The sequence below is a fragment of the Lontra canadensis genome, unplaced genomic scaffold (genome assembly GCF_010015895.1).
Source record: "Lontra canadensis isolate GAN:19392208 unplaced genomic scaffold, GSC_riverotter_1.0 scaffold1, whole genome shotgun sequence".
NCBI lineage: Eukaryota > Metazoa > Chordata > Mammalia > Carnivora > Mustelidae > Lontra > Lontra canadensis.
The window spans coordinates 92927996-92948404 of record NW_022630995.1 but is presented as its reverse complement, the minus strand read 5'-3'; the positions used below and the strand labels follow the sequence as shown (position 1 = coordinate 92948404).

Sequence of the window (20409 nt, the reverse complement as noted above, 5' to 3'; positions counted from 1 at the left end):
TCTTTAAAGATCTCACTTTTTTCCTAACCATGAAGCTACTCAGGGTTTCCCTCTCTCATGGCTGGATTATTGTCCTAACTTCAGTGCCTCCCTGTTCTTACCTGTCCTGAAAAATCTTCTGGTATAATCTTTTTTTTTTTTTTTTTTTTAAAGATTTTACTTATCTATTTGACAGACAGAGATCACAAGTAGGCAGAGAGTTAGGCAGAAAGAGAGGGGGAAGTAGGCTCCCCGCTGAGCAGAGAGCCCAGTGTGGGACTTGATCCCAGGACCCTGGGATCATGACCTGAGCCGAAGGCAGAGGCTGTAAGCCACTGAGCCACACAGGCACCCCTGGTATAATATTTATTGGCCAATTTTTTTTTTTAAAGTACTTTAATCTCATCTTCAGAACCTACACATAGTAATTCCTTGTTGCCTATCAAATCCAGTTGACTCTGGTAGCTTTCAAAGGTTTCCCAGCTGCCTTATATTTGCGTTTCAAGGTTAATTCCCATTGGATCCCTACTTTCTCTAAGAAACAAGTGTGCCATTTTGACTGTTCTCTGTGCACATGTATACACCTCTGTTTTGCTTATTCATTCATGATATTTTAATGATGGCAGCTATGGTACTATGCCAGGTTCTGGTAACAAACATATATAAACATAGTCTTACCCCTTAAGGTTTGCATGAACTGGTGTATGACAGGCATAAATGTCTATAAGACCATATGGCACGTGCAATGATAGAGTCATGAATAAGGTAGAGAGTGGAAAGGAGAGGAATAAATATGAAAACAAATTCATAATGTCATTTTGTTCACACAGCCAGGAACTACTATGGTTTATAAGTTCTCTGAAAGCAAAGACCTTTCTATTATGTGGGTACTTCAAAAGTATAGGTCAAATAACTTCACACTGAATACACCACCAGATTCTTCTCCAGTAACCAGGTATGCCTAAAATCTCCTCCAACAGAGAGAGCCGATGATAGAAGTAGATTTATTTTTCTAAATGTGAAGCTACCATCTTGGTGTGGTTGGAACTATACTGGAGTAGGAATAAGAAGACCTGAGCTTTACCCCTGACTTGTCCCTAGTCGTCCAAGTGCCTTAGAACAAGATATTTCACCTCACTGGGTGTCACTTGTGTCTTCTATAAAATGAATAGGTTGAGCTAGATGTCCGTAACTTCTCCTGCTCTTACAATCTATAATTCTTTGTGTCAGACGTCATTTTTTTCCTTCAATAGGCATATAATAATAGAATCTACAGTGTGTATGTTGCTAGACCTTGTGATTTGTTTATGTCACAGATGTTCACATCTCATCATTTCTAAGCTGGAGTTGGATGATTTCACAGCTAGAGTCAACAACAAAGGTGCTAACCTCCTAAGGCTAGCACCCTGTGATTTTCTCTCCTACTTCTTTAATCCTGGAGATACTAGCATGGAGAGAGAGACACTGCAGCTCTTTGAGCATTCCCTTGGTCACACGGGCAAGCAGGAATCTACATCACGCTTGGCATGTTTGTTGATAGTGGGAGTCTGGAGTGACTGAGGGAAGATTGAGGCTGAACTAACCTGACAGCTTGAGAGCTTAAAAGCATCGATTAGTGAATGTGCAAGAATCTGACCTTCTAAATGTCTGCATGTTATGGTTTTGGTTTCTATAATGAGAATTAAAAAAAAAAAAAGAAGAAAAAAAAAAAAAAGGAAATCCTATTCTTTCATGCTTCATCGTAATTATTGTCCCAAAACAAAAGGGGGATGAGTTAACAAGAACCTGTGAGAATACTTTCAAGAATCTTACACACTCAGGACTACACTGAGGAGGATAAACTCGAGGGATAGAGTTCCATTTGTGTCTTCAGCATGTATTTTCACATTTAGCAGCTTTGAAAGAATCCGCTTCCAGTGAAGCGATCACAGACACATTCTGGGTTGTTCTTACCATGCTGTCCATTGATAGATACTCATATTGCACTTTTTAATTAGGTGACAAAGCAGTTTCACATATATGGTAGTTGGTGCTAATGAAAATTTCCATAAAGAACCAAAGGAAACTAAATAGATGTGAAGATCATCATTATTCATGTTGTATTTTTATTTGTAGTAATAAAAAAGTGTAAATTAAAAACCTAGAGAAAAATAACAGTTGACTTATTTTTAAAAAGTGAAATACACTAAATAAGAAGGCATGTTTAGAAATACAAAAAAATACCTGAATTTTGAGAATATATGACAATGACAGACATATAATACTAATCTATCCTAACCCTGTAAGCCTGGGATGAGTGGGCTACAAAACATTTAATTAGTGCTGGTTATGCTCATATTTTTTTTGTAAAATTAAATTCATATTGTTTAAAGAACATGATGATAATGCTTACAGCTGATCTGTTTATCATTATAAATATGAATATGGAAAGAAGAGATAACCGCCAGGGAAAGGGACTCTGACAGTATTATGCACTTTATCTCTACTTAACCATTGGCAGTCTCCTGGATGTGGTTTATCACTGGCGAAGTTTATCAGATTTGCTTCAATAAGTCAAGTGTTCTCAAAATCTCACGTACCTGAATAATTCCCTCTTGAACTTAACTTCTCTTCTGCTTTCCATTTCTTGTTTTCTTTTTTAAACATACTTTAGAATATATGACACTTCAGTTAATAAGAAATGCTTGCAACTTTATTTTTCAGTCAAAAGAAACCATACAATTCACTTGATAAAATGGGATTCTTTTAGTAAATATTTACTCTTCAATGTTACTTAAGTACATTTATAATAAACTGCTTTGATAATATATATTAAAATTGCTAAACATACAAATGACAACAGCAATAACAAAAATTTGTGAACTCTCTGAAGCCTTTTCTGATTAATTTTATCATTTATTAAGAACAATCTAGGAGAGCACCTGGGTGGCTCAGTTGGTTAAGCCACTGCCTTCAGCTCAGGTCATGATCCCGGAGTTCTGGGATCGAGTACTGAATCGGGCTCCCAGCTCTGCAGAGAGTCTGCTTCTCCCTCTGACCTTCTCCCCTCTTATATTATCTCTCACTCTCTCTCTCTCTCTCAAATAAATAAATAAAATCTTAAAAAAAAGAACAATCTAGGAATTTACCTCTCTGAATCTATTCAAAATTAATTGTCAGCACTTACAAATATTTTGTATATATTCATGTTCCTATGTCTTCAAAATGATATAGTTTTCTAAGAAATAGTTCTGTTTTCTGTTTGCAATTTTCATTCATACCCCCAATCAACTAACACAGTATTTCAAATTCAACAAAAATTCAATCGGTATTTAGAATCATCAAACTGACCAATCATATTGGAGCTAATGTATTTTTTTTTTAAAGAGCGAGACAAGAAAGGAAGGCCAAAGGAAGGAGGAGAGAGAATCTTAAGTAGGTTCCATGCCCAGCGCAGAGCCTGACATGGGACTCAGTCTCACAATCCTGAGATCATGACCTGAGCTGAAATCAAGAGTTGGATGCTTAACTGACTGAGGGGCTCAGGCGCCCCAGAGCTGGTGTATCTTTGATTATATTTATTCCATACCAAAAGGAATAGTATCACTGATATTGAACCAATCAATAAATACAATTCTTAATTTAAAAAATCTCACACAATAGTAAGGGATACAAATCTTTCATCTAAAAAAATAATCTGCCTCTAAAGGAAAAACATTAAGGCTTGGAGCTATTGACTCATTTTTTAAAATATGTTAGCTGTTTGCCAGCTTTGTTAAGTTGGCTACTTTTTATTGTTACCATACCATGAATTAGAGATACCTCATAAATAAACATGTGTGAGAAAGAACTGATTTACTATCAGTAATTTATCAATTTTATAAGTGTGTGAGCACTTTTGAATAATGCTATTTATGCTTTGCCTTTATGAAATCCAGCAGCTACCTGGTATGACTATATACAGCATAATAATTATGTCTTTATCTATTTATCTGTCTAACTTATGTACCAGACATATAGATGGGCAAGCAACTTATTACAAGGGTGAAAAAATTAGAATGTGTAGTTCAACATAAACACAAATGGTGAAGAGTTCCTGAATAAATCATCAGAATAGGTATGACTTACTGTAGCAGCCAGTTTTAAAGCACATTCTGAAATACGTACTAGTGAATCAGAATAACCAGGAAACTCTTCATCGACTTTGAGAGAAAACATTGTGTTTTATTCTTTGTGTTCTCTAGAGCAACTAGCCTTGCCTTCCACATAGTAGATGCTCAGTAAACATGTGTTGGATGAATTCCTGACTGTATAGACACAGAGTCTATGCATGTAACGTGAATTATGGGATAAAGAGAAACACAGAGCCTTGTGGACAAAGAGACAGGATGGTAAACAGTCTGTTTCACAGTGATTTCTCAGTAATGACGATGCTACTCCTCTACCAGCTGCTTAGCAGGGCACTATGTGATCTGCTCTCTGCAGCCAGCTTATTGATTGTGCGGGTCAATGTAATGTAATGCATAAAGAACCAAGAAAGTGGAAGGTAACATTTTCCTAGATAAATGTGAAGAAGCACATAGTTTACATTTTTATACACGGAGGCTGAGTGGCTCCCATGTGAAGTTGAATTATCTGCAAAAGCAATCCTAAAACTGACAATTTTTCTTTTACTGGTAGATCTAGTCCTAGTGAAAGATGAATTAGATTTAAAAGAAATAGAGAGACAAAGACTGAATCTGTATAAGCATGTGGTAAAAACTTCTTTTCCCTTTTTATTTATACTATCTGTGTTTATACATATGTATCAGGGTTTACTTGTAGGGTCTGAGATTAAGACTGCTGTTGGTTTCTATGTCCCTAGATACTCAGTGCCTAACCATTCTATGATCAGTTAGTGCTCACACTAGATGAAAGTCAAAATCATTAACACTGAGAAGACACTGACAATAAAACAGCATCCTCAAAGCAAAAATTCTAAACCAACCAAACCAAACAACAAAACCCCAGAAAAGCAAAAAAATACACTTAACCCATAAAACAAAAAATGTTATTGAAGAGGATGAAACTATGGAATAAAAAAAGAAGTTTGGGTTAAATGTCAGTTTTAATGCCTCCAGAGAATTCTTAATACAAGTTAGGCACTGGTTTCCTTCCTTCCACTGCAGGAGAGAATGTTTAGTGTTACCTGCCAGAGAGGGTCTTTCTGCTCAGGGAAGAGCTCAAAGTACTTGTGCGCTAGTTGCACGGGAGGCAGAGTTTGCAATTTCAGGTTGGTCCAGCTCTGCACGAAGTTGGCCAAGTTCACAAAGGTATATAACCCTAGGCGGTCATTCCCATAGTTCGACAAATGGGTCATGAAAATGCTGATCTGAAAGATAAATAAAAATGACCATAAAATATAACATATTTAAGTTCAAAAGTTGCATAGAAGCTCTAGGCAGGACTTCACCTAACCTTGGAATTTTATGAGAAGTACAATTATCATTTTAGGTGATGTTATTAACTGAATTGTGTTCCTTCCAAATGTCTGTGTTGAAACCATAACTTCCAATATGACTTTTCAAAGACTAGGCATATAGGAAAGTAATCATGGTTAAACAAGGTCATAAGGCAGGTCCCTAGTCTTGATATGTCTTTTTTTTTTTAAGATTTATTTTATTTATTTGATAGAGAGAGCATAAGAAGAGGGAGCAGCAGAGGGAGAGGGAGAGGCAGACTCCAGGTGGAGCAGGGAGCCCCACAGGGGGCTGGATCTCAGGACCCTGGGTTCATGACCTGAACCACTGAGTTATCCTGATAGGTCTTGAGCCCTTATAAGAGGAAGAAATACCTGCACTCGCTTTCTTTCTCTCTCTCCCCCTCTCCCCTGCTCCCTTCCTCTCTCCTCCTTTCTCTATCTCACTTCCCCTCTCTCTTTCTCCTACCTCCCTGTCTCTCTCCCCCCCACCCCGTCTCTCTCTGCATTCTTCCCTCTCCCCTTCTACCCCCCATCTCCCTCCCTCCCTCTGTTACAGCCAGAAAGCTGCTGTCTATAATCCAGAAAGAGAGGTCTCACCAGAAGCTAAATTTTCTGGCACCTCAGTCATGAACTTCTAGCATCCAAAACTGAGAAAATAAATGTCTGTTGTTTAAATCACCCAGTATGTTTTATCTTCTTATGACAGTTTGCACAGACTAACAGAAGTGGAAAGCCACACATAATCACTCTTAAACTCACTCTTAAAATGGAAATTGGAATTGGGTTTTTCTTTTTCCCCTCACCGCTCGTTAAAAGTATAGTGTTAATTTCCATATCAGTTTTTCTCTATTGTAGAGTCAACATCATCAAACCCAATAACCTAATAACTTCTAAGATATTGAAAAACCAGGATTAAGCTAATTCTAAAATTAAATAATTGTTCCAGATCTTTACTGATTTAGATATGTATATACATTGAATTAAAATTATACTCAAATTGGAATTAGACTCAAAGGTCTAATGAAGAATTTTTACTTCAATAAAGAAATTGTTAGTGTTTGCATGGAAACTGATTGCATGGAAGCTTTTAGCCAAAAGCTCTTCCATACTTATTAATCCTTTTGCAATATTTCCTGTCTATATATTAACTCTAAAGATATCACAGCATTTTGGTATTGTGTTTTTATAGATCAGAGACTAAGCAAAAGTAAAATCTAGATTGATTGCTCTGGAAAGAGCAACGAAAAATTTGAATATGATTACTGATATAATCTATATATAATCAATCCATCAGGGATCGCAGTTGGAATTTTACAATATTAAATGAAGGAGAATTTGTATATTTTTTATCTAAATTACAAAGATTACATGTAGAGATGACTAATGCAAGCCATAAAAAGGGAATTAATAATTTTCTACAATACACATTATTTGTACTTGTTCTTCAATCTCATTATATTTGCATGTATCTCAAAATTCATTTTATTATTTAGAACTATAAATATTTCAGAGAAATTAACAGATAATTAAGTACTTTATTAACTTCATTAGATAAGTAACAGTAATAGAATGTTAGAAATTATAACATTAAAACAAATATAATGTAACATTAACCAGAAAATAATATCCACAAGTCAGTATATAGAAAGTGAAGTGTAACATGGCTAATGTTTTTATGGATGCCAACTGACTCTTTTTTAAGGGCTTATGTTTCTTGGTGTGCTTATTTGGGTTGTTTGAACTATTGTGAAAATAAAAATGGGTTTGCAGTAACCATTCCAATATCATGTTGTTGCAACCTCGTTAGAATGCTAGCCATACAATAAAGGTTGTACACTGCAGAACTATTGTGCCCAAGACCTAACGTGACATTAGATGATGGTAAATGTCCAAAGAGGATACCTTTTGTGTTAAATTAACAATAATAAAGCATTAGCCTGTTTCAGAATTAAAACAAACAGACAATACTCTGGCAAAGTATTGCTGGAGTAAGTTATAAGTTAAGGATATCAGGTTCATTGAATGCCCTTTTTACTTTGGAAAAAAAAATCTCTTTTCATGTGTTATATTAGACTGCTAAAAAAAATTATCTGAGGAAAGCCTATTAAAATGATTAGAGATACTGTCACCATTTTGAAGGTAGGAAGGAGAATGGGAGAGTTGGGCCCATTGTCCTACATATGGTATTACATAGAGTAATACCATAAAGTAATTACAAAAATAATACCATAATAATAATAATAATAAAGTATATGGTGCTTATTATGTACAAGGCCTGGATCTAAGCCCTATTTATATACAAAAAGATCAAATATTTTAACAGATAATTCTTATGAGGTAGGTAAAGTTATTGTCCCTTTTTACAGATAAAGAGACTGAGGCATAGTTAAGTATCTTGTTCAAGTTCCACATCTAGTCAATAGAAGAGCAGAATGTAAAACCCAGATCATTTGATTCCCAAATACATGATATACCCGGTACCTTCATCCAAACAGTTTGTTAATACACAGAGTTTGGTATCCATAATTTTTTTTTCCTTCTGCCTTTTTTGGAACAAAGAGCAAAGACATCTGTCTATAGAAAAAAGTGGAAAGTCTATGTAAGAAGTTTCTTGGTAACAAAGTTTTTTCTTCTTTTAAATTGGAATGATGGAAGATAAATTATTTTTGGAATCTCACATGAAAACTTTTAAAAATGATGAATTATAGTATTTGAAAGAATATTACTGATTGCCTGCAGATTTATCTTTGAAGGCAGTATCACTCCTATCATATTTACAGTTCATTTTTTCTCTGTGGAGTGTATTCAAAGCTTTTTATTCTAAAGTTCAGAAAAGAGAAAGGCTATTTTAAAGAAGATTCTTTACATAGCTTGTTTAGATAGAAATTTAAATTAAATCCCGCAAATGTTTGTTGATACAATGTTCTTACTTGAGACTCATGTGGAATCATTTCAACAGGCTCGGGGTATCTATGTCTGTCAATAATTTTTACATTGGCCAACTTCTCTCTCTCTAAGTGCCTCCTGCCCCCTGAAAAGGAAGTGTCCTCTTGGCAGGACTTAATTACAGAGTTTCTAGAACATAACATAGTATCAGTAGTTGATGACCATATAATTGCAATTGTTGTCATGAGAACTTCTTTATAATCACCACAAAATAATATACATTTGATCCCAATAAGTATGCATTTATCTCATGTCACTACTGTAATTAAGAAATAAGACAGTATAAGTAGTGTGCTTCAGGATAATTACAGTTTCTCAGGACTGAAATTATTATGAAAAGCCAGGCTGCTGGCTGAATGCCTGAAGAAATATAATAATGTCCTAGAAATCTACCACCTGCCCTCTAGCATTATTATTTTAAGACGGTACTTTAAGGCACCTGTGAGTGTCTAAAATATGACAAAATCATAAAAAAATACTACTTGGAGAGTACTGTAAAGATTATTTTTATATCATGAGCAGATGTATATTATCATTTTATTAGGGTATTAACATAATGCCTTAAAAAGATTTTTGTCCCAGGTTAGTTTTAAATCATTTATCTGGAATTTCCTTAGGAGAACAAGCCTTGTTTCCAAAATGGAAGTATCAAACTAAATACAGGGCAAATGAAAAATCTGTCTCGAGAGGGAAGCAGAGTCCCAAGATGTTGTGTGGTTCTAAGCTGTGACGTGCTTCTGCATTTAAATGTCCCTTTGCTGAGAACAGTAGTGTCCTGGCTGTGCTCGTTGCAGTCACTGTCGCGCAGGGCAGCCTGTTTACCTGCCTTACTGGTTGGAAACAAATTAGTGCTGGTACATGGTCAATTGACTGCACTTTAAGAAGAAAAATTCTGCAAGCGCAGCTTAACTGTGCTTATCCGACTTGCTAAAAGCACGTATTGTGCAGACAGAACATTGTAGTTTTAGCATCGCTGGACAAATGACTTGTTTAAAAAAACAAAACATATTCGGAGAATGTAGGGAGAATAAGATACATGAAGAATAAGTATAGTTTGAAGCATAAAGAAAGGAAGTCAAAGAATGTGCAACGTGAAATAGTAGCAAATTAATTTTTCACAGGCTTGTGATATATTGCTACTATTTTTAACATGATTGTGCATGTCCTTCTGCTTATCCTGTCCTTTTATCTATTTATTTTGAGTGTTATTTTCTTACTTACACAGTAAGAATGCTCTTGCTCAACACTCCCCAAAACATCATCTGGAAAAGGTATGACTGTGAGCCACTGGTGCAAATGGTTAGAGAAGCAGCTCATTGTACCTCACAATGTTCCAGCCCAGAGGTGTACATTGATTCAGACAAGCAGAAATCTCTCTCTCATGCCGCAAAGACAGGCAGGGATACCATGTTCAATGAATGAGCTTGAGAATAAACTATCAAGCACTTACGTCTGTAGGCTGACTGTGGCAGGCCCCTCCGAGAGTCCCTGAGGCCTGGGAGCCTTGGCTTCTGTCATCAAGTGGCCTCTGGGCTGCGTCTCCATTGCTTTCCACATTTCTGCCTACATCCCTCCCTCAACTCATGATGGTCTTAACTCCCTTATGACCAACATGAAATAAGTCTACTATCTTCTTTTTGTCTGGTGTAAAACTGAACACCAGACTTGAAGGCACTCTCATAGTCTAATTATTCATTGGAAACATAAAACAGATTTTTCCAGATGCAATAGGCTCCCACTGAATCTGAGAAGATCACTACCTGTGAAATAAATCCACTTCATGATGTAACTATAGTCCAAGGAAAAGGGAGGCTTTAGATACAGAAATATATAAAACTTGATAATAAGGACTTGGAGAAAAATAATTCAACTCTATGGATAATCCTTAAACATGGGCAAAAGGACTGTCATAGTGACAAATGGGAAAGTATATAATATGTGGGCAAGTGGCTATCCTCCTGAGTGTTTAGTTGCAAATTACTTAACTTGTTGTTTTGTATAGCATTTTACTTTGTATCTGATCAAGTCACTAACATACAAAATAAAGGAGAAAGAAAAAAGAGAAAAATAAAATAAAAAAACAAAGGTCTAATTTTTATTCATAAAATGAAGCAAGACCCTCTTCTAACTTGAGTGAAAATATTTTCAGATTTCCTTGGTTTTCCTACTTGTATGACAAACAGAATGTTACGGTAAATTGTATGGATGTTAATATCCATAGCCAGAATATTGAACACAGTATCTTAAATTAGAATTTCAAATAATTTTGCAGAGCATACATTTTTACGTGAAGCAGACATTGAGTATTTGGTTATTAGGTCTGTGCCTTATAGTACCTTTGAAGAGCAAATCATCTATAGAGTAGTCAGATATATGTTCATCAGAAAAAATACATTACCCTAACAAATTAAGAAAGAAACAGTAGCTTCACAGAATAAGAGATACACACTTCTTTAAGGCAGGTTGCCCTGTGTCGTGCCACAGCACAGTACTTTTCAAGAGAAGCACTCAATATTAGCAGTTAGTTTCCATCTTTGCTTTTGTGGTCCTGCTGGTGTGCCCCTTTTCAGAATGATTCCATTGTGTTTAAAAATATGCCCATTAGCTTGTTAAATTATTGATTAGGCTTTTAGTTCTCATAAAATGTGAAGATAGATGGAATATAGGGGAAGACATCCCTGACCGCCCATCTGATGGGCTTTGGCATTCTACTCATATTTTTTCTATAAAGAGCAATTTGTGTCTTTATTTTATTTTGGATACAGGCTGGAACCATACAGGAGATATTCAGTGCCAGGTCTGAGTCTTAGACATTACCAATTTGAATATCAATGTATGTTTAAATCTAAACACACATGACCAAAAAAAAAAAAAAGCCACTCACATGTATGATATAATGCTTGTACAATACTTATAGGCACCCTAAGTAATACCTTTTATGTCCTGGGCAACTAATAGTTTGGTAAATGTTTACATCTATGTTTTCAGATATTTACTTGAACCTAGTATTTACTTGAACCTAATATATTATTCTGTCACTCAATCTAAAAGACCAGCATTAGCTTGGAATTCATCATTGAGATATACCACTTTATTTTTAAAAAATGTAATACAGGGACACCTGGGTGGCTCAGTCAGTTAAGCGTCTGCCTTCCGCTCCAGGCATGATCCCAGGGTCCTGGGATTAAGTCCCACATCAGGTTCCTTGCTCAGCAGGGAGCCTCCTTCTTCCTCTGCCAGCTCTGCCTGCTGCTCCCCCTGCTTATGTTCTCTCTCTCTCTGACAAATAATATATAAAATCTTTTAAAAAATGCAGCTCATACTGAATAATTGGTCAATGATTAATCTTTTTTTTTTTTAAACACACTATGTTGTTGAATCATAGTGTTTATTTATTTATATAACTTTGCCATATGGTCCTGGGTTCTCCTTTATTGTATTGCTTGATTAGGTACTAAAAAAAAAAACATTCAATTTTAGAGAAAAGGAAACAAGTACCAAAGGGTTCAAGTGGTCTTTGTGAGGTTATACAGGAAATCCCAGAAAATCCAATGCTCAAAGTTAAGGCATGTGAATTCAGAATAAGTGCTCTTTCCCACATAAGTTTCTGCCAAAGACTTTGGGAACAAGTTCATCTAACTTCCTTTTATTTCCTGTTATCTTTCTTTTTACATCTTAATTACCTGGTAGATTTTATTTGTAATAATCTTAGGTTAAAACTAACAACATTTCATTGTATAATTTTCCTAGAATTAGGCCAATAACATTTCATTTACATATTTTTATATATTTTCTTAGAAATGGACAAAATAAAAGTAAATGTTTCAATATCTACATCTCTACACACATGTACATTTTAACTGATAATTGACTCTGAACATTTCAAGATAATATATACTGAAGAGAAATTATTATCTCATTTGAGAAAATTAAGATGTTTCTTAATAGAAATGTGTCATAGAACTAGAAAGTAACTCCAACCTTCCAGTCTTAAAGAAACATGTTTGATTTTAACAGACTTGTCAAGATGTAGTCCTCTAAGAACTATTCTTAGAAAGAAGAAGAGTAGAAGGAGAAGGAGAAAAGAAGGAAAGAAGGAAGGAAGGAAGGAAGGAAGGAAGGTAGGAAGGAAGGAAGGAAGGAAGGAAGGAAAGAGAAGCACAGAAAAGTTCCCAAATCAAAACTATCTTACCATCCATAGGTCAGATGGATTGGGGGGGGGGAAGGTGGGAAGTAGGCTACTAAGAATGATTTAGTTCATGTCTTTAAATATCCAGAGATTAAAATCCAACTATTGATTCTCCTACTCAGGCTACTTCCCTAAGTAAAGGAGGCGCTTGTTCCATGTGACTTTCAGTGTGGTTTCATATAAAATGTACACCACCACAGGCATTTATAATTAATTACTGTTCTTTTAGTTGATGTTTTAACATCCCATACCTTTGTCTATTAAAAGGAAGACTTGCTTGGGTGTGTGAAAAAATTAGACTTTTGTTTTTAAATTGGAGCAGGTTTAATGAAGGAAATAATGACAATCAAACAACGTAAAGATTAAGAGATAAGGAGTCTTTATTTATTGCACAAGTCAGGAAATACAGAAAGTGATTTTGGGTTGCTGGTGTAACTGACATTGGTTTGGGCTGCCTGCCATGGGACAGTACCAGCATGCAATCTGGAGCCAGAATGCCTGAGTATGAGAACTGTCTCTGCCTCATTGTACAAAGTAACTTCACTGATTCTCAGACTTCTCTGCTGAAAAGGAAAACAACTTAGTTTACAGGTCTATGGGATGCTCTATGAATTGGGGTATGCTAAACTATTTTTTTAAAGATTTTATTTATTTATTTGACAGACAGAGATCACAAGTAGGCAGAGAGGCAGGCAGAGAGAGAGAAGGGGAAGCAGACTCCCCGCTGAGCAGAGAGCCCCATGTGGTGTTTGATCCCAGGACCCTGGGATCATGACCTGAGCCAAAGGCAGAGGGTTTAACCCACTGAGCCACCCAGGCACCCCACTAAACTATTTTTAAAAATAAAAAAACATATGAAAGTTATCATCATTATGCATATTCAATCAAAATAACTTATAGGATAGTTAACATGTCAAATACTACTTTAAATTATTTGATTTATATCTCAGAGGGAATATATTTTATAAATAAAGTTGGCATTTTTTCATTCTGGTGAAATCAACTGTAAATATATTATCTTTATGATAATTAACGGGTTTTCCGTTAAACCATAAAATGTTGAATACATCTATACCAGAGTAAAAATCACCAAGTTTGATACCTAATATATGAAGTTCTTTTGTAGTCTTCATGTTATTTCTTAATAAATGCAAGTCTTGTCCTCCAGAATCACCACTGACAGCTGCAGTTAAAAATCAATATAGGAGGAGATTGTTAAATGGAATCCTTTGTTTCATTTCAAAAAGTGCAATGAGTAGATTTTAGAAACAGACACTACTAAAGGGTAATAGTGCCATGAACTGATGTTTCGCCTTTTCCTTTGCAGCCTAAATCAGAGAGCATCCCAACCCTCTCCCCATCTCCTTGCCCTCAAGGACACTGACATATTATGTATTTGTTTGGTTGTTTTTTGTTGCTTTCCTCACTCGCATGTTAGAATGTAAGCTCCTTGAGCCCAGCCACTCTATTATATCCTCAGTGTTCCATAAGATGCCTGGCACATACTAGGTGCACAAAAAATATAAAAAATGAGTTCTTGGTAACATGAACTTCTTTTCCTAATAGAAAATGTGGAGTGACTTAATTGGTTTTTAATTATTCCCCATATTCTAAAGACGTGACGGGAAACACAAAACACCATCCTAAAACTCTGAAAACAGCTGGCATTTAACAGGATACAATGAATTGCTAAATTACATTTTTTATTTGTGTTTTCCATTTCCATTATCAGGCTAAATGCAACAGAAGTTCCATTCTGCATCTGATTATTTACCAGTGTCCCAGTTTTTCAGTCATAATATTTGGTTAGTGAATTATTAGCAAATCAGAACTGTTTTGATTCAAGACCAACTAGAGTGTAAACACTCATCTTCCTGAATAAAGAAGTTGGACAGTGACTTCACCAAAGCAGCAATAAATAGGGCAGCTGTTCTAACAGAGAACAGAAGGCTCCTGCTATATTTCAATGAGCAGGAGCTTTACTCTTCTTTTTTCTTGTACATTAATAGAGGCCTATGTCATTAAAAGGCAACTCATGCTCCCAACCATATCGTTATTGCATATATTTGTGTTTTGTTTTCCTCTTAGTAGTCAAATCAGAACTGAGGTTTTAGATGTCACGGTAATTGCCTTTTAGAATGCCCTGATTTTGAGCAAAGATCTGCCATTGTTACACACAAAGAGACAACCAAAACCATTTCCCATCTGAGCTACTTAGCATTACTCTCTTCAAGAGCTCAATCTTCTTTCCAGCCGTGTTGCAATGATGCCACATAAAAGTTACTGAAGTACAAAATCATAACCCCAGGAATAATCATGGCATACCAATGGGTAGAGAAAACATGTCCATTAGTCATCAATGTAAGAGGCACTAATAGTCTCAGAATTTGACAGTTTTCAGTGAAAAAAGAAAAAGTCATCTCCATTTATTCAATTGAAATATATTTATCAAGTGCATACTTTGTGCCTATTAGTCGATTAGGAACTGGAGATATAATCATGAATGAACTATGCTTAGTTTTTGACTAAAGGTGCTTAGGGCCAAATGGGGGTTATAGAAAATAGCAGATTATAATACAATGTGATTTGGAAATCCTGTGATCCTGTGACTTGCAAAAATGTTCTTGAGAAATGGGACCTTGGAGTTGAAATCTGAAAGATGACAAGTTACAGACACTTTAAGTGAGAAAAAGGGTTGGATTAGTGGTTGGTGACATTATGCTGAGGGCATGGGGCTTAGACAGAAGGCTCTATGTATGTAAAAGGCGGTTGATGAGAATTGCATTTTAGAAACTAAATCTGCAATCCATAAAAGGTAGTGGGGTAATAAGAGAAAGACAAGTTCATATAGATCTTTTAACTTCTTAAAGGGTTTGAACTTTAATACTAAAAACAACAGGGAAACAATGAAACATTTTGAGTAAGGATGAGACATAGTCAGATACACATTTTAGGAAATACCCTACTGCCTTATAAAAAAGTGTATAAATTAGAGATTAGGAGGCTTTTATGGGCATATGATTGATACATAATGATGACTTGAACAATAGCAATGGGAAAAGAGAGAGATTAAAACAGGTGCAAGTGATGTTAAGATAGTGAATCTCAAGGAATGATGTCAACAACATGGCTCAATAAGAGGTCTCTCATTCTTGTCCAGCCCACACCAACAACAATTTGATATATATCATAGACAAAGGTAATACAGAGGGAGCTGTAGGATCCAGTATCATATGCCAAGGAACCTGGAAGGACTCTTTCCCAGTCGTGAATCAAGTAATAGAAATATAGACTTTGGTCCCAGATACAGTCCCTTTTGGTCCCCTGCAGTGGCCTGTAAACTGATGTCATCCTCTCTTGGATGTGGTCCAGGAGAATACTCTCTTAGACAATCACCTACAGACAAGACAACCTTTGTGGAAGTCCAGGTTCCTGGTGGAGAAGTTCTAGCACATCACTGTTATAACAAAAAAATTCAAGTTTGGATATATTGGAGAGGCTAGGAGAAATAGTTTGACTTTACCCACATCATGTATCCCCCAAAATGCTGCAGTTCAAGGCCAAGATAGGTTTTTCTCAGCCCATGATTTCTCCTGGGGAGAAAGTGGGATGGTATGAACTAGTACTTCTAGAGCTGTACAGAATGCTGCCAAAGAGATTCATTTCCCTTACAACTTACCCAGAGTACTGAGGCATGGACTGTGTGACTAGAAGGTGGAAACAGGCTTGGCAAGTGGCAGATAAGCTCTTATTTAAAGGGACATGGACCCTGCTAACTGCTTCTCAGACTCCATTGAGAAGCCTGTCCAACAGCCTCTGAGCACACTCTTCCCACAGATTCCCCCCTACCAAATAGCCCACAGGCAACGCCAGTGCTCTGAATCCCTCCCTGCACACTCTTTCACCCTGTGGTTGTCTCTCAGTGCATGTTCCAAGGGGTGGCAAGAACAAACCTTTAAAGATAACTAATGAGCACATGCAGAAAACTGGCCAGAATCTGTTGGCCACAGAGAAACCACAAATGTAAGCTTTAGCCCCACCCCTGGGAAAGCAAAAGGGAGTCTGTCAGAACCCAGCCTGGTGTGTTGCAGGATTAAGAGAATTCATATAAATTTAAGAATTCAGCCAAAAGAGAGAGTAAAGAATCCTGGAGCAAGTGTGTTCATAAAAAGACTGAGAAAGCCTTAGAATCCCTAGCAGAGCTGAAGGATGGCATTTTTCTCCCAAAGTTAATTAGTGAAGACTGGAAGAGGTGACTATGACTTCAAATGTGTCTACAGAGATGGAAGACCTCAAGGAACATAAAAAATCAAGGAAATAGGACACCACCAAAGGATCACAATAATCTTCCAGTAATGGACCTTAAACACACAAAAATTGTACAGTATTATTCATCCATGAGAAAGAAGGAAATCCTACCATTTGCAACAATATGGATGACTTTTTGGGCATTCTGTTAAGTGAAAAAAGTTAGACAAAGAAAGGCAAATACTGTATGATATCACGTATATGTGTAATCTTAAAAAGCCAAACTCATAGTACCAGAGAATAGAAAGGTGGTTACCGGGGGGTGGGGGGGTGAAGGAAATGGGGAGATGTTGGTCAAAGGATACAAACTTCCACTTATAAGAGGAATAATTTCTGGGATCTAATGTACAGCATAGTGATTACAGATAACCTTGTATTATATACTTGCAAGTTGCTAAGAGTAAATCTTAATTATTCTCACCACAAAAAAAGAAATAGTAATTATGTGAGGTGATGAAGGTATTAACTAACCCTACTGTGGTAATAATTTTGTGAAATATATGTAACAAATCATCACATTGAACATCTTAAACTCACACAATATTATACGTCAATTATAGCTCAATAAAGATGGGAAAAAGGTAACAAGTCTATAATGATTTATGTCTGATAGCATGTGAGGGTTTAAAAAAAGAACAGATCAAATATTTTACCCTGTTTCCTGGCTTAGGTAACTGGATGGATACTGGAACTAACAAAATAGAAAATGATAAAGGAATGAGTAGAACAAAATATTAAGGGAAATAAAAACTTTAAAATAGTAGCTATAGAGAACCAGACAGAGAGTTAAAAAGGGAGGCACAGACTTGCTGTGGCTGCTCCGAGAGTCTTTGTAAGCCAATATAAATTTGTATAGACTTCAACATGCATGATATTCTCCAGCATTACACTAGTAAGAAGCCGGCTATGGATCTGAAGGAGAAGAGAGTTGAATTCTTATAGAATTGGGGATTTACCAAATTAATGAAATAGAGGAAAAGAGGGACAAGGGATTTTTTAGTAATGGTTGGAAGACAGAGATAGAAATTATCCCCAATGTGCTTGCCAAAACTAGTAACATTTCAATTATTTATTTATTTATTAAAAAAAAATATATATATATATATATTTATTTATTTATTTATGTATTCGAAAGAGATAGAGAAAGTCAGCAGGGGAAAGACCAGAGGGAAAGGGTGAAGCAGACTCCCTGCTGAGCAGGCAGCCCAATGTGGGGCTCAATCCCAGACCCTGAGATCATGACCTGAGTGGAAGACAGACACTTAACTGAGTGCCACCCAGGAGCCCCTATTTTAAATCTTTTAAAAAATATTTTTATGTATTTAAAAAAAATATATTTGTTTATTTTATGGAGGGTGATAGAAGGAGAGGGAGAGAGAGAGAGAATTTCTAGCAGACTCCCTGCTGAACACAGAGCCAGATCCAGGATTTGGTCTCAGGGCTCTGAGATCATGACCTGAGGGAAGTCAAGAGTCTGGCACTTAAACAACTGAGCCACCCAAGTGCCCCCATTTTTATATTTTAAATAGCTCACTTTATGGCTGCAGGTTAGCCATATTCAAAATACTTTTACCTATAATTTTCTACCAAGGAGCATTGAGAAGCATTGACAATTACCAGACATTTTTAACTCCACAGAACTCAGAGTTCTGAGTTCTACTACCTTCTAACTGTTCAAATAGCAGGAAAGTAATCTGATAAGTGATAATTATGAAATTATGGATATGCGGTATGTCCTTTTAAAAGAGGAGAAAAAGAATAAAGAATTCACTTATCCTGATTCTCTTCTTTCTCCTACCTTTGGAGAATTATGATGAAGAAGGCAAGTAGGATCCCTGAAAAGAAGGGAAAATGACTTCCTAGGCTAGAACTCAAGTTATAACTATATAGAAGGATTTTTAAGCTTCTTTCTAGGTCTAGCTCAGTTTTCCATGGTAGGACTCATAAATTTCTTTCTTTCTTTATTTTTTTTTTTTTAAGATTTTATTTATTTATTTGAGAGAGAGAGAGAGAGAGAGAGGAGAAGAAGGGGGAAGGTCAGAGGGAGAAGCAGACTCCCTGCCAAGCAGGAAACCCAATGCGGGACTCGATCCTAGGACTCCAGGATCATGACCTGAGCTGAAGGCGATCACTTAACCAACTGAGCCACCCAGATGCCCCTAAATTTCTTTTTGCTCCAGATGACAACAGGGAAAACATCTTTGCTCGAGTTACTTTGCATATAATTACAAGGATTAACTCCCCTGAGGCAAGGGATTCCAAAGAGCAAGAATCCCTTTGGTGCCTGGCTTCAGTGACATTTGAAGGAGTTGGTGAAAGAGGTTGAGTAGAACTTGAATTTCCCACATCCATTCTCTGTGCTATAGGGACCAACCATCACTGCTGTGACTCCTAATGAACACATATAGACCTCCTAAGAGGGCAGCATTTGAATGCCTGCCATGCCAAGACCATCTTGGATGAACTGGTGTTAACCAGTGAATAAGTGGTTGTAAATAGACTCAACCAAGCCAAGGAAAGAATCAGGGAGCTTGGAGAGAGGTAAGGAGAAACCTCCCATATAGAAGTGCAAAGAGAAAAAAAATGATGAAAACAAAACAAAACATCCAATAACTGGGAAAATATAAAAAAATAATATATGCTTAATTAGAATAAAATAATAAGAAAAGAGAATAGACTAGAAGAAAATTTAACATAATAATAGCTGAGAAATTTCTGAATTAATGACAGATACAACACCACAGATCCAGGAAGCTCTGATAATGCCAAACAGGATAAATGCAAAAGAAACAGACAAACAAATAAACCACACCTATGAATCCAGAGGAAAACTACAACTTCCCCTTAGGTATACAAGGATGAGAATTATAGTGGACTTTTCATTAGAAACCATGCAAACAAGAGGAGAATGAATCAAAATATTTAAAATGTTGGAAGATTAAAAACCACTGATTTATATTTCTATATCCAACAAAATTATCCCTGAAAAATGAAGGAGAAATAAATACTTTCACAAAGAAAAGCTGAGGAAATTTTTTACCAGCAGAATTGCTGGAAAAAAATTTTAATTAAAAATGATTAAAGCAGTTCTCGAGGAAAAAGAAAAATGTTGTAGTTCAGAATCTACATAAAGAGGAAAATATATTTGAAGGAATAAATAAAGGCAAAGTGAAATATTTTACTTTCTTATTCTTAATTGATCTAAAAGATAACTGTATGCAGCATTAATAGTAACAATGCTTGAGTAACTACACCTTATAAATAAATAAAAAGAATATAAGGTCACAAGGAATGGGAGGAAAGAATTGTGAATACTGTGTTACAAGGTACCTGCACTACACAAGAAGCAGAATAGTGTTATTTAAAAATAGTCTTAGGTTACTTACAAAGGTATGTTGCAAACTCCAGAGCCATCACTATTTTTTTTAAAGAAGTATAATTGATATACAAAAGGGAAGATAAATGGAGTCATCTAAAATGCTCAATTAAAACTAGTGAAAACATAAGAAGAAAAGGTTTCAAAGACCAAATGCAACAAATATAAAAC

General features: G+C 36.0%; 1 protein-coding gene across 1 annotated transcript in view; it reads right to left on the bottom strand.

Annotated features, from left to right (window-relative positions):
• Nucleotides 1-20409, bottom strand: part of LOC116868517 (bifunctional heparan sulfate N-deacetylase/N-sulfotransferase 4) — a 237430-nt gene that overhangs the window by 40663 nt on the left and 176358 nt on the right. Inside the window, exon 6 of the mRNA XM_032858895.1 lies at nucleotides 5147-5329. Within this exon, the coding sequence (XP_032714786.1) occupies nucleotides 5147-5329 (183 nt within the window). The remainder of the gene's footprint in view (nucleotides 1-5146; nucleotides 5330-20409) is intronic.